The sequence below is a fragment of the Eumetopias jubatus genome, unplaced genomic scaffold, assembly GCF_037043125.1.
Source record: "Eumetopias jubatus isolate StellerSeaLion01/CBP00866 unplaced genomic scaffold, mEumJub1_p1.0 scaffold_8, whole genome shotgun sequence".
Classification (NCBI taxonomy): domain Eukaryota; kingdom Metazoa; phylum Chordata; class Mammalia; order Carnivora; family Otariidae; genus Eumetopias; species Eumetopias jubatus.
In genome coordinates, this window is record NW_028274814.1 from 86,742,462 (window position 1) to 86,755,357 (window position 12,896).

Here is a 12,896-nt window from a genome sequence, read left to right on the forward strand (position 1 = left end):
TGTCTCTGAGCTGTGAACTACTAAAATATCAATGCTTTAAAAATGCTTTAAAAATCACAAAGTAAGTTTGATGAATTATTTAAATAAACTCTGCCATACAACCAAGCAATAGTCTCTTAAACCACTGTCTCCCAAGATGATTTTTTTATTAGGCTGATTTTTGAAATGTTCAATGAAAAATGCATGCTTACGGATGAAGTTCCCACCTAATATGGTGCTGGGGTCAATATACTGATAACAGAATACTGCAGATCTGATTTCTAATCACACGCTCAACTCCACTCTTTTCATCATACATAAGTCAATGCTTATACGACACCCACCCTATGGTCAATTTCCTTTTGTGGGGACAAAGAAAGGTGTGGCCCTAACATACAGCAAGGCTCAGAGCTCAGGACTGTTCTAAGGATGAATGGATAGCCGGTATTTGGCAAGTCCTAATTGTTTATGATCAAAAAAGCACGTTATTTGTCTTCATGGCATTTGATTTTGAAAATGAACATTGTTTAAAGACTACTTGAAAACAAGGAGAGATGAGGATTCTATGCTTCAATGAAATGTACTCATTTCATTCCCCTGCTTAACAAAAACGTCCCCCAAACCTTTAAAACACCTAAGTGCATCACTACAATGTACCCCCATGTCCTTTCCTTCTCTAGACCTCACACACCCTTGCCCTCTGCATACTCGGAAGCTGCAGCCCTCTTCTGCACTGGCCCAGCCAGGTGTCTGTCTCCCCATCACCCTACATGGAGGTGGAGCATGTCTTTGTTGTCTATTTTCCCGTTATTCATTATTCAAAGCCACCTGAGGGCAGAGGCCAAGCTCTACTTTTCTTTGTTCCCCAGCACTTAGCACATAGTAGGTGGTGTTGCTGGGCACCTAAAACAGCTCAAAATCCACCTTATAGATGCACGAGCCCTTGGGCTAGAAATGCTGCTCAGTTATTAATTATAACTGAGTGTTCACCAACTCTCTGAACTATCTGGAGAGAGCAAAAGTTTTCCAGATAACCCACTCCAGATGCAAGTTCGTTCTCCCTCCCTCGTCTACTGCTGCCAGGAGAAGGTTTCTAAATCGCGCCTTCCTCCTTTGCCCCAACTGCTGTGGCTCACACTTCTCAGAGTCCTCACCTGTGCATTATGCCATTCGATTCTGTGACAGAACTACCTGAGATAGAGGCGCAGACATCTCACACTGTTCTTACAGATTAACAAAGAGGAGGTAATGAAGTATGCCTGAGGTCAGACAAGTCACTAGTGAGAGACAAGACAACAACATGTATGCCCTGTTTCCAGCTCGGGTCTCTCCCTCGTCCACTCACATACTTAATGGAACCTCCTATGGGCCAGATTCTGGCCTGGGCCGCTGAGGGGATGGACAGCTCAGTAAGACCTTAGTTCTACCCTGGAATGAGACATGTGACAAATGCCACTGAAGAACCTGCAGGAGTTTCAAAACTGAAGGCAAAAAGTCACCACTCTTCTCAGAATTCTACAATATTGTTCAGGCCACACAAGCTGCCAACATTCTCTGCCACCCAGGACTTTTCTCTGTAGCATGTAAATCACACTGGACCTCAGGAAAGGACATAACTCCCATACTTCCCTGTATCCCAGAGCATCCCCAATACAGGAAGACACGTGATGTGACGGACCACATCTCACACCGCATGAAGCCAGCGCACAAGGGGAAAACATCTATCACAAATCACCCTTGAAGATCCCTTATAACACCAGCAAAATATTCTTATGCAAACATATTCTCCTTCCCTCTCCCTCTCTGAGTCCTACAGGGCCAGTTTTGACTTAAGTGTTGGAACAGATCGATTTTGTGTTATTTTTTTTTTATTTTGAATTTTTAGTTCAGGACCCGATGGAAGTAGTTCACATGTGTGCTGGGCACAGGGTCAATGAAAAACCCGTATCTCTGAAGACCAAAGTCATCCCTGGTGGGTTGAGATACTCAAGCTTTTAAAAAAGGGAAATACAAAAGGGGACTTTTATTTCCCACACACTTGCATTGCAAACACACTGCAAGGTGTGTACGTGCTCACTGGTGAGAGTGGTGAGCTGAATCCCTTCCCTACTTAAAACTACTTCTTTTACTTATTATTGTTGCTGTTGTTAAAATTTATTATTATTATTTACCAAGCATGGAGAGCTGAACATAAGTAAAATGTAGGCATGCTCTGTTTCCACTGTAAGTTTTAGCCACTAGCACAAACTTAAGAGGAGAGCTACCTGAATAATGCTAAGTGCGTGTGGCTTTCCGTAAATATTCCTTAATTGTTATACCTAGCACCAACTATATGCCATACACCTGCATTAAGTGCTGGGGAAAAGGAGAGGCAGCCACAAGCCCTAAAGTATAGCATGGGAGAAAAATACAAACAAAACCATTTCATTACCATGTAAGAGTTGGACACTAATAGGCAGGATGGGCCTGGACAGGGCAGGGGAGGCTTAAGGAGATGACCTTCACCCCCAAGATGCTGCACATGACCCTTCCCTCCCCCTTCCCTGATTCAAGTGTCACCTTCCTAGCAAGCCCCTCCCTGCATCCCCATTTAAAACTGTCAAACCCCATTCTGCCACACACTCCTCTGCCTCCTCTCTGCTTTTTCCACCCTAGCACTCACCACCTTCTGACCACATCTCTTATTTATTTGACTTTTTGTCTTTCTCCTTCCATGAGAAGGCAGCTCTGTGAGGGCAGGGATTTCGTCTCTGTTCACTGCTGAATCTCAACCTTAGACCAGTGCCCAGCACATAGTAGGATTTGGTAAATACTCAGAAGCCTTCCTGGACCACATTAAAGGGCAACTGCCAGGGCTCTTCTAGTCCTCCTCGCTTTTCCTTGACAACATTTATCAAGAACCTGAAATCATCTTTTTAAAAAAATTTGTTACTTATTGTTCTTTTACTCCTCACTAGAATGGAAACTTCACAAGAGTGAGTTGTCTGCTTTATTTACTGCAGTGTCCCCAGCCCTTAAAACAGAGCCTGGCACTGCTCATTTATTCAATGATTTTCACTTGAGTGTGTGATCATCATCATCATGATCACAGCTCATAGTCACTGAGCACTCAGCATATGCCAGATGGTTTTATCTGCATTCTCTTTCCAAATCCTCACAACAACCTATGAGGTGGACCCTGTTACGTTGTCTCATTTTGTAGATGAAGAAACACAGACAGTAACTTGCCCAAGATCTCAAACCTAGCAAAGGGAAGACCCAGCAAATAATTCCAAGCCATCCAACTTGAGCTTTGCTTTAATCACTGTTCCACTGCTGTGACACAATGCTGTTCACTCTGGGCTCCTGTAGTGGTCCCCCACCCCACCAACCACAGTCATCTGCCCTCTCTACACCACCCTCGGGCACCGCTAGGACATCCTCCACACTAAAGCCAGAATGACACTGTCAAATAGCAAAACTGATCACCTCACTCAGCTTTAAATCTCTTCACTGGCTGTCCATTGGTAGAGCACACATTTTGGGGTCGCTCCAGCAAAGTGATCAATATTTATAATAACCACTCTGGAAGATGACATTGCCATTTCCAGAAAAATTAGAGACGATGAAGAACATGATGGATGTGGGGGAAATGCTCTACCGTTGAGATAAGAAATAATGAGAAAAGGCTTATTTGATTATAACAAACTGGAGTCTATCAGTAGTTCCAGAAATATTTATGCAATATCTAATCAGAACCGGTAAGGTAGATGTGTTAAAATGGATATTCCTGGGTCCCACCTGATCCCATTAATTCAGAATCTCTAGGGATAGGGTCAGGAGATCTACATTTTTTAACTAGTAATCTGGGTACTCCTTTGACATTCGGGGACCTAAATCCTTTCAATTCTAACTTACAGGCAAGTACTTACATGTTGGGCAATATTATATAAACCATCAATGTCAAGACGAAGACCCTAACCAGCTTTCTTTAATGAACAGTGAGAACTCTCTTGTTCAACAATAATGTTATAGGACTCGTGGAGTCAAACCTGTCCTAATTCAAGTCACAGTTTTCAAAACTGTCCAATGCTTGCATGGTTCATGCCACCTCACAGGAAGCCAAAACTACCACATCTGATAAAATCAACTTACTTATGTTAATGGGGGAGTTCAATGCTCACTCAACCACCATCCCAAGACCCTGGTATTTTACCAGGCTTCCCTGACATTATCAGAAATGGTCTGCACATTATCAGATGTTCTTCTCTGGATATGGGGTGTCATATGCTCCTGAAGATGAGCAAAGAAGAAGGTCTCACCAGGTGAACGTCCCTGCCTCCAGCTGGGAAGGGTCCCCACAGCACAGACCAGCAACCGGATGGAGCACCAACATTAAATCTTTTGCTTAAGACTCCAACTGATTTTCCTTTAACATATTTTCAAATGATTTAACTTGTGAAAATGACCCCAAAAATCTGTCTCCTCCACGAAATGTGAAAAACAAAACTAAACAAAAAAACCCTTGATCAAATAAAAGTCAAACAGTCCTGAGAGCTGCTTGGAAAGACATGGTGTTTAACCGTGGTGCCATAGCAATTTTCTAACCTAAGCCATGGTATGTAGTTTAACGATTTCTTTTGAAATTTCAGAAATATAAGTACTGATTTTTAGCTCTGATGTTCAAGTGCTTCTACATAAAAGAAAATGTTCTACCCTATATAACACAAGACAGAAATTAATGGTGCTTTAGAAACAATGACTGTGTATTGCAATATCCAAAGAGGCCTACAGGAGAAAACACATTTGTAGAAGAAAACAGCCAGAGAAATACATTTTCAACATATTTCATAGGTATGAAGACAATTTTTCACTACCTATATTGAATAAGCAGTCCCATCACATAAATAACCCTCTGCAGATGCTATGCAGTCTAGGTAATAAATAGGATCTACCATTACATAAAATGAACAAAATAATCCCTGGTCAGACGCAATGCAACAGATTAAGGAGAAAGAAAAGTGAGATTATTCAAGGTCAGTAAAGATTACTTAGCACTCACTAAAGTGAAACAAATGAAAATAGGGAGAACGGTTCAAATTTTGAAGGTTTCCATCTTTCCAGACTGCATTTCGGTTTTCTAATTATATACAAAAGCTTGGAAGTGTAAAATCACTAGGTTATTTATTTCCAATGGAAGTTTCTAATTTCCTTACAAGTTCTTAGGATTTCAACTCTATACCAAGCCAAGGGGAAGACTGTTTTCTCCACCCCACCCAGATTCCAAAACTCCACTGTGGACCCTCTCAGCCATGAAGCACGCAATGACCCTCAACTCAAGACTCTCTTGAACATGCTGACAGAATCTGCCAATAATACTTAGGGCAAGAACAGCAGGGGGAAGCAGCATTCCCTGGGATTTAGAAAGGCTCCACTGGTCAAATGAGAATAGCTAAAGCTGTTTAAGATACCAAAACCAGTACTCCACTTAGACTCTAAATTCTTAAGCAAATGTGAAAGACAAAACAGGTATTAATGCTAGCATAAAAATGTTTTTTAAATTTAGTGTTTATTTGTCAAATACCAACTCCTTTTTCTTTCATTCCTTTCTGTGTCTGATCTTTGGAAAAACCACATCAGTATCAAATGTCACTTAGTTCTTATTCAAACAGAGGAAAGCAGACACAGCGGCTGCACCCATGACTTAGGTGACCTGGGCCCTCCGTAAAAACCACCCTCTATAAATCACCAGATGTAAGCAATTGGGTAGTGATCACTTTAATTAATTGAACAGCTTTCCTGAAATTTACTATATAATTTTAACCCCCACGACACCTTTCCCAGAAGCAACCAACAATGGTGGGCTTTTCTTGTTTAAGGAAGGAAAACATTTTAACCTCGGTGGCTTAGATATATTTTTAAATTATTCAAGATTAAGGTGGCAAGCTTCTTAAATTTTAGAAATCAAATACTGCACATTCTAAATGCTACCCTTAAGTGCCGAAAGTCAAAATTATTCCAAAACATCTTCAATGTGTGACACTAAACATGTTATCTGTCCTAAAAATACAGAAAATTTAGCAGAATTTTAATTTTATTTGAAAACTCATCTTTGCAAAACAACATGCAATGGTACTTATAACTTCAATCACATACCTAATTTTAACGGTATAAAGTTGATATTTTTGATGTTTCTGAGCCTCGGTTTTTATTACAGGTGCCACACTTAAAAGAGAATACTCCAGTGCCTTATTACCAACTCCCACTTTCTCTCACAAAACAGCCCCGATCACCCTCCACTAGGAACTGTGTAATACCTAACCCACAGATCCCATGCCAGCCACTGAGTAATAAGCAGAATTAGTCCTAGTCTGCAGGACATAATCAAACACATGTCTCTATGAAGTGAAGGCAGTGTCTCTGAACCTGGGATACCAGGTCAGCAATGACAGCAATATGGAAAGTTTGTTGTTACAATGCTACTTAAAATTTAGGAAAGAAAGAGGCTGGGAAACAAGTCAACCAATTTAAAAAACGCTTCTCCATTATCTACAGAAGGAAGTATTCATATTTTTGCTTGTAAGACCTTTACTCTAGCCCATATGGAACTGCTACCCATGGTCCCTGCAAACATACATGCAAAATCCTGCTAACATTCACTTACAAGGACAGAAGTGTAATATTTGCTGAGACTGGTCCTAGATTTGGAATGGTCTCCAATTCATTGTTGTTCAGTTTCCTTTAAGTGCCAAAAAAAAAAAACAAAAACAAAAACACAGAAAAAGGCTGATTAGGTCATCTGTAAATCACAGAGGTGAAAACTTTATAAAGTTATTTAAAAATACCTCCCAAGTTTTTAAATAATTTATTGTAATCCAAATGTTCTTTACGGTTAAATAGCATATTTTATTCAAATCTCAAATAGAAAGTAAAACTCACACTTCTCGAAGGTTTTGAAGGTGGCTCATGGAATTTGCCTTGATGAAAGACAATCTGTTGTGACTCAAGTCCCTACAAGAAAACAAAAGTCAAGTTGTAAGTAGTTTCCAAAAATCACTAATAGTGCTTAATGATGTGCAAGACAGAATGGGTTTATGAAATTCCTCTACGACACTAGTGACAATGTAAGAAATAATTGGTTCATCCTATCCCCAAACTAGATGGCAACGAAACTGCCAAAATCAAAAATACAAATTCTGAGGACAAAATTAGTTCAGGAAACTGGCAGATTCAAGGGCTTTAAGCCCACAGATTTTCAGGAGATGTGTTTTGGCACAGGGTGAACAGATCTCTTGTGAACTGGCTGTTTTGCCTCACCCTTCCCATCTCCTACCATCTCCTCACTTCCAACCTGATATGATGAAGTCATGTCCTATGAAAAGTGGCTAATTAGGAAGGCTGCTGAAACTCTAACGTCTAAAGAAACCTTTTTATTATCATAAAATTAAGCATCAGTGTTTTTATTACAGGCAAACAAAATAGAAATTGCTCTTCATACATATTTGTTTCTCTGGGTTCAGGCACCAAATTACTTAAGGTATCATGGTGTGTGTATGTGTTGAGAGAGTCAAAATCAACAATTCTGCTTTCCTGCATTCTCCAAATCTGAGTATCAGATAATATAATGTATAATTTAAACCACATAAACCACCTACAAAGTAGGCTATCTAGGAACCTATGATCAGATTTCTTTGCAATCATTAAATAAATCTGCTTCTTAGAGACTTCATCTAACTTATTAACAATTTCCCTAAGACATCGTTATTTAAAAAAAAAAGCAAAACAAAACTCCTACATATACAATATCCTAGACTAGGCCATCATCTTGGCATTTAAGACTCCACAATGTTAAAGAAAGCCTGGTAAATATTTGCTTACATTTCTTTCTGCATGGACACACTCAGTGTGGGCCTGCCATGTGGTGAATTGAAAGTGAAATGGCTAGAACAGCTACTGAAAAACAGACTTACAAACAGTACGGCTGAAAGCTCTCCCCCCCAAAGAGGTTCACCAACGCCTACCAAATGAATTCTCTCAGTGTTTAAAAATGAAGGCTTTTAACTAACCAGCGTTTTAGAGAACCAAACTGGATTGGCACACAGCATGAACCAAAAATGAAAGGCAGAAAAATAACACCCAGAGAAACAGTGTAACTTCATCTAGTCTCTGAAGTTAACAATTAGAAATCAGGGATCCTTTCAATCTTTGCATGCTTGTTTTGAGAATAAACCTGGATTTCTCTATTTCACCTAAAAAAAAAAAATCTGCAAAGGTTTTATTTGAAACATGTTTGCCTAAAGACCTACCAGACAGTAACAGACATGAGTAGATTTGTTCTGGTAGAGTTATAACATGAAAAAAATCTGGCACAGTCTTTAAACTATAAAAATCCTGCAATTACAACCACCGCTGTGCATGCTCACCACGCTGGAGCCAGACACTTTCCCTCACAGCCCAGCTCACGTCTGTCTGGAGTTCATCAAGGAACCCGTGAGCCCAACAGCTCATGTTAGGATTCAAACAAAACCTGTGTGCTTTTAGCACCACAGACAGTCACAGATTTCCCACAGGGTTTCAAAAACAACCAGCGAAAAGAGTCCTTCACCTGGGAGGTTGCCTGAATCAACAGAAAGTCTCATTTGGATCCACTTAACTAAAGAACATTGAACAAGCAGAAAACTGCATCCCCTATTGTTTCAATGTTTAAAGGGAAAAGGGGAACCGATCTGGCATTTACATTTAATACAGGTGGTTTTCTTTTTAATTAGAAAAAAACGAAAACCACACTTCATTTTGAGGATTATTTCATAGGGCAATCCTATGAGAAAAGAGAGTGTTTAACTTTTTTCCAACCAGTAATGGGATGAGATCTCCAACAAAAGACTTTTAAAATGAGAAACTGCCTTCCGAGAAATGTGCACGTGCTGGAGACCACTCATTTCTGATCCAGAAGTGGGAGCTGGCAACCTTAAATATTTTAGTTATTGCAACACACTTCCATTCCTGAGTTTTGTGTACTATTAAAACCACATTATATGTAGGAGAAAAAAAAATCACCCCTTAAGTGACTTTTACTGCTAAATACTTAAAGCCATGAAACTTTTAATGTGTCTAAATTTAGATTTAATACAGTTTATGTTTCAGAAATGATTACTTTCCAGTTAAAGGATGTCACATTTTCCTAAATCTTCCCTATATTGTTTTTATGGCTAGACCACATTAAAAACAAATACAAGTTGTACAATGTCGGTATTTTCTCAAACCCATGAGAACGTTCAGTAAGAAAAGCAGATTCTTCATTTTCAGAGTTCCATTAATGAACATCTTCCCCAGGAAACCTTTCCAAAAAACTTTGTGTAGTGAGGTTAATAAATGGGATAAGTGGTAAGGCGGGGAGGTGTTAACGATTTACCTAGAACTCAGCTGGCCAAATGCTAGAAAATCAAACTCTACAAGGTAGAAAAAAAAGTCTCTCCTCCTGCACATTAGCAAGTGAATAAATATATGTGAAAATAATTAATTTATAACATTTAGTTCCAGCCACCATTTTGCTCCTTTTCACATTTGGAAATCTGACTTCCAAGTCAAATTTTAAAATGCAAATCCAGCACAGCTCCTTAATCAATCCCACTGGGGCCTGCAGAGCTGCTAATTCAGCAGAAATCTGGAAAGCTGAAAAACAAAAAGCCAGGCTGTAGCTGTTTTAAGACACTGATCCAAAGTGACTCATAAATCAGCCTGCTATGTTCAAGTTTTAGTCTGGAAAATATAGAAAAACAGCTGTGAAAACCATAAGGACCATGACCCCCCACCCCAGCCCCAATTCTGGTACCGACCAGACGATTTATAACAGGAGAACGCTAAAGAAGGCACAGCAGCAGAAAGTACCTTTCGGACTTTCGCCTCAGCCCAGCTCATGCAAACATTTCTACGTGATAAGATAAATAATTCTGAAATTCCAGTGAAGTTTTAATACATTAAGCTCTCACTGGCAATTGAGCAACTTTCCCCTCTTTTGGCTAAGTAACATATTCCAACAAGCAACTCCTCTTTGGGTTCAGAACTCTTTGTAAGCACAAACTCTAGATGTAAACTCAAGTCTGCCTTTAACGGCAGTTGTAAGCAAAGCTTCAAATAGTTACTGTTTTAAAAGCCACTTTCATCAAAGTATTACAAGTCACTTTTTGAAAAGAGAACTACATTATTATTTTACAGCTCAAACTATTCAATTTTTCACATGTGAGATTAAGGCAATAAATTACAACTAAAAGTGAAAAAAATACACATGTAGAGAAATTTTTTTTTAATTTGCAAATTCAACAAATGACACAAAAGATAAAGTTTGCTTAAATGGTGCTCTCATAAATTAGCCCTAAGGCAAATGTTTACTATCTTAATTACCCAAGAAAAAGTTAGGATATGGGAAAGAACAATATGTATTTTTCTACTTATTTCTGAACTCTTAACCAGTCTACCTAAACACTTTTATAATTATGTAAAATTTAAGAAACAGCTATCTTATGCCTCTTGTTCCAAACACCGAGTAACAGAGAATTAAAAGCCCAATTCCACGTGTTTTTCTGCTTTCAAAGGTGGAGAGAGGAGACCTCTAGAGCTTTAGGCACAAACAAAAGAAACATTTACAATAAAGAATTTAGACCACATGGTTTGGTGACAACTACAAAGTTGGTTAAAAGTCACACAAGTACAAGAATGACAGAGCTGTCCAATGAGTGATCACAGTGGGGCTTCTGACAACAGACCTAGTGCTTATTTATACAAGTGGAACTTATTTTCACATATATTTAAGGAATGTGGACTTGTATTGAGACAATTTACTGCTGGCGGAAATGTAATTAAAGATTGTGCTAATCAAATAAACTGTAATTTGTTTTTAGTGTGCCACCAAATTATCTGCAAAACAAAATCCTAATTAGGTCAGCTACTTTTAAGACAATATTTAAATAGGTATCAAAACCCTTTCGGTTTAACTTAACTTTTAATCAATACCAATAGTTATTTTTTTAAAGACATCCAAATTCACACAAAAAATATATATTGTACACTGGCATGACCTAATAGGCTACTTGACATGAGAAACTACTAATATAAGCTAAATTTGGTGAATCATTCAAGCATTTCTAAACACACCCCAGGAAGAGCTATTCATTTTCTTTTTCTCATCTCTCTATTATTCACACATGTTCACCTCCAGTCATTCAAATGTTCAGTTCCATATGTTGTCAATAGAGCCATTCACATTTCATGAATAAGGCAGCATGACCTCCACAAGAGGCAATTGAACAGAATTAGCCACAACTAATTGAAAGTCTTCCTGCTTCAGGTTAAAGCCCTTATCTCCTTCAATTATAAAACAAAACCAAAAAACTACTAAACAAGACATCCCATGATAAGAGATTAGAAAATCTAAAACTCTAATTCCACTTTTTTTATTAAACTAAGGTTTATTAACACAAAGAATATGATTTTGATGGCTAACCATCCCATAATTCACAAAGATTTTGATTAGCACAATGATTTAAAAACACAATTTCTTTAACTATGGAACCAAACTTCCTACTACTATTAGCAGGATGTTAGGATACTCTAGTAGAATTGTTTTAAGAATGTAGAATTTCCATTGCAATTCTGCTAGGCCCAAATCTAAGGGTTAAGGATGGACTTCACTTTAATTTCTTTTAGACAAGATAACTTTTTTTTCTAAAGAAACACAAGTTGTAATTGTTTACATTTTACAATAGTCTGCCAATTTTAAAAAACTAGGGCTGGGAGAGAATAAGGAGACGACGTTTGGAAAGAATCAGCCTTTCTAACTAAACTACATTTTCTTCCTTGTTCTTCCATGCAGTTGGCAGTGATTCAGGTTTTCAGACTTCACATCTAGCATCCAAAAACTTGCATAACAGCGCCCAGTCCTCCTAAACTGCTGAGAAACTACAGAAATCACGCCCTTCGTTCTGAAACCTCTAGCTCCTTTCCTTCCACATCTACTGATTAATTTCGCCAACTTCTTACTGGAACGAGGATGTGTTACAGTGTGGTTGAGGCTTTACGGAACTTCCTATAGCGACATTAAGCACGGGGGAGAGAACAACAAAACGATGCCTACTATAGCTTGGACAGTGACGGACCTTTGTTGAGGAGCCTTCTCAAACGAAAGGAGCTCATTCAATTACTGGTTGGGAACAGGAAAGGGGGCCTGAACCAGTTAGAAACTGTAGTTGAGCCACAGGACCTTACACTCTGGGAGAACTGCGAACTCTTGTAACCCACAGACTGCCACCTCTCCTGTCCCGCCCTCGCAGGGGCGCGCATTTGAATCCACTTGGCAGGCTCTGGGCTCAGGACGTTGACTCTACTCCTCCGAGTTGTCAGTGGCTCCCTTCCCTCGCCCACCTGCGGCCAGCGAGGGGCAAGCCCAGGGCCCACTGCGCGGCCCGCTAGGCACTAGGGCAGGGCGACTGAGGCCTCGACGGCTCCTTTTCCATCTCCACCGAGCGCCGTTTGAGGCCTGGGTCAGGAGTAACTGCCCCAGAAAAGGCAACCGCGCGCCCAGCGCCCCGGCCCCTCGCGAATCTCGAGCGGCTCCCCCCTCTGCCCTCAAGGAGAATACTTACAGGCGAGCGACCCAGGGTGGGAGCGACTCGGGAAGGCGCGCCAGCCGCTGGCGGCTGCAGTCCAGGAGGTCCCCGAGGCAGCGGCAGGGAGCGGGACACAGGCGCTCGGCGGCGACCCCGGAAGGCTGCCCCAGCGCCCCCGGGCCGCCGCGACCGCTGCCCTCGGCCGGGCCCAGGCGTCCCAGCACCGCACCCAGCAGCAGTCCCAGTGCCACCGACGGCGCGCAGAGCCTCGGTGCGCCCATCGCGCTCTTGCGGCCTCTCGCTCTGCCCGGCGCTCCGCAGCCGGCGCGCGCTGGC

At 40.5% G+C, this 12,896-nt stretch overlaps 1 protein-coding gene across 2 annotated transcripts in view; it reads right to left on the reverse strand.

Annotated features, from left to right (window-relative positions):
- LRIG3 (leucine rich repeats and immunoglobulin like domains 3) overlaps positions 1–12,841 on the reverse strand; it is a 45,412-nt gene extending 32,571 nt beyond the window's left edge. The window contains exons 1-3 of one of the 2 annotated variants that reach the window (XM_028110920.2): positions 12,597–12,841; positions 6,898–6,969; positions 6,623–6,697 (exon numbers count right to left, since the gene is read on the reverse strand). In XM_028110920.2, the coding sequence (XP_027966721.1) occupies positions 6,623–6,697; positions 6,898–6,969; positions 12,597–12,841 (392 nt within the window). Of the gene's footprint in view, positions 1–6,622; positions 6,698–6,897; positions 6,970–9,370; positions 9,445–12,596 lie in introns of those variants that run through there. The other variant, XM_088025627.1, reaches the window with a different exon arrangement.
- Positions 12,842–12,896: the final 55 nt, after the last annotated feature.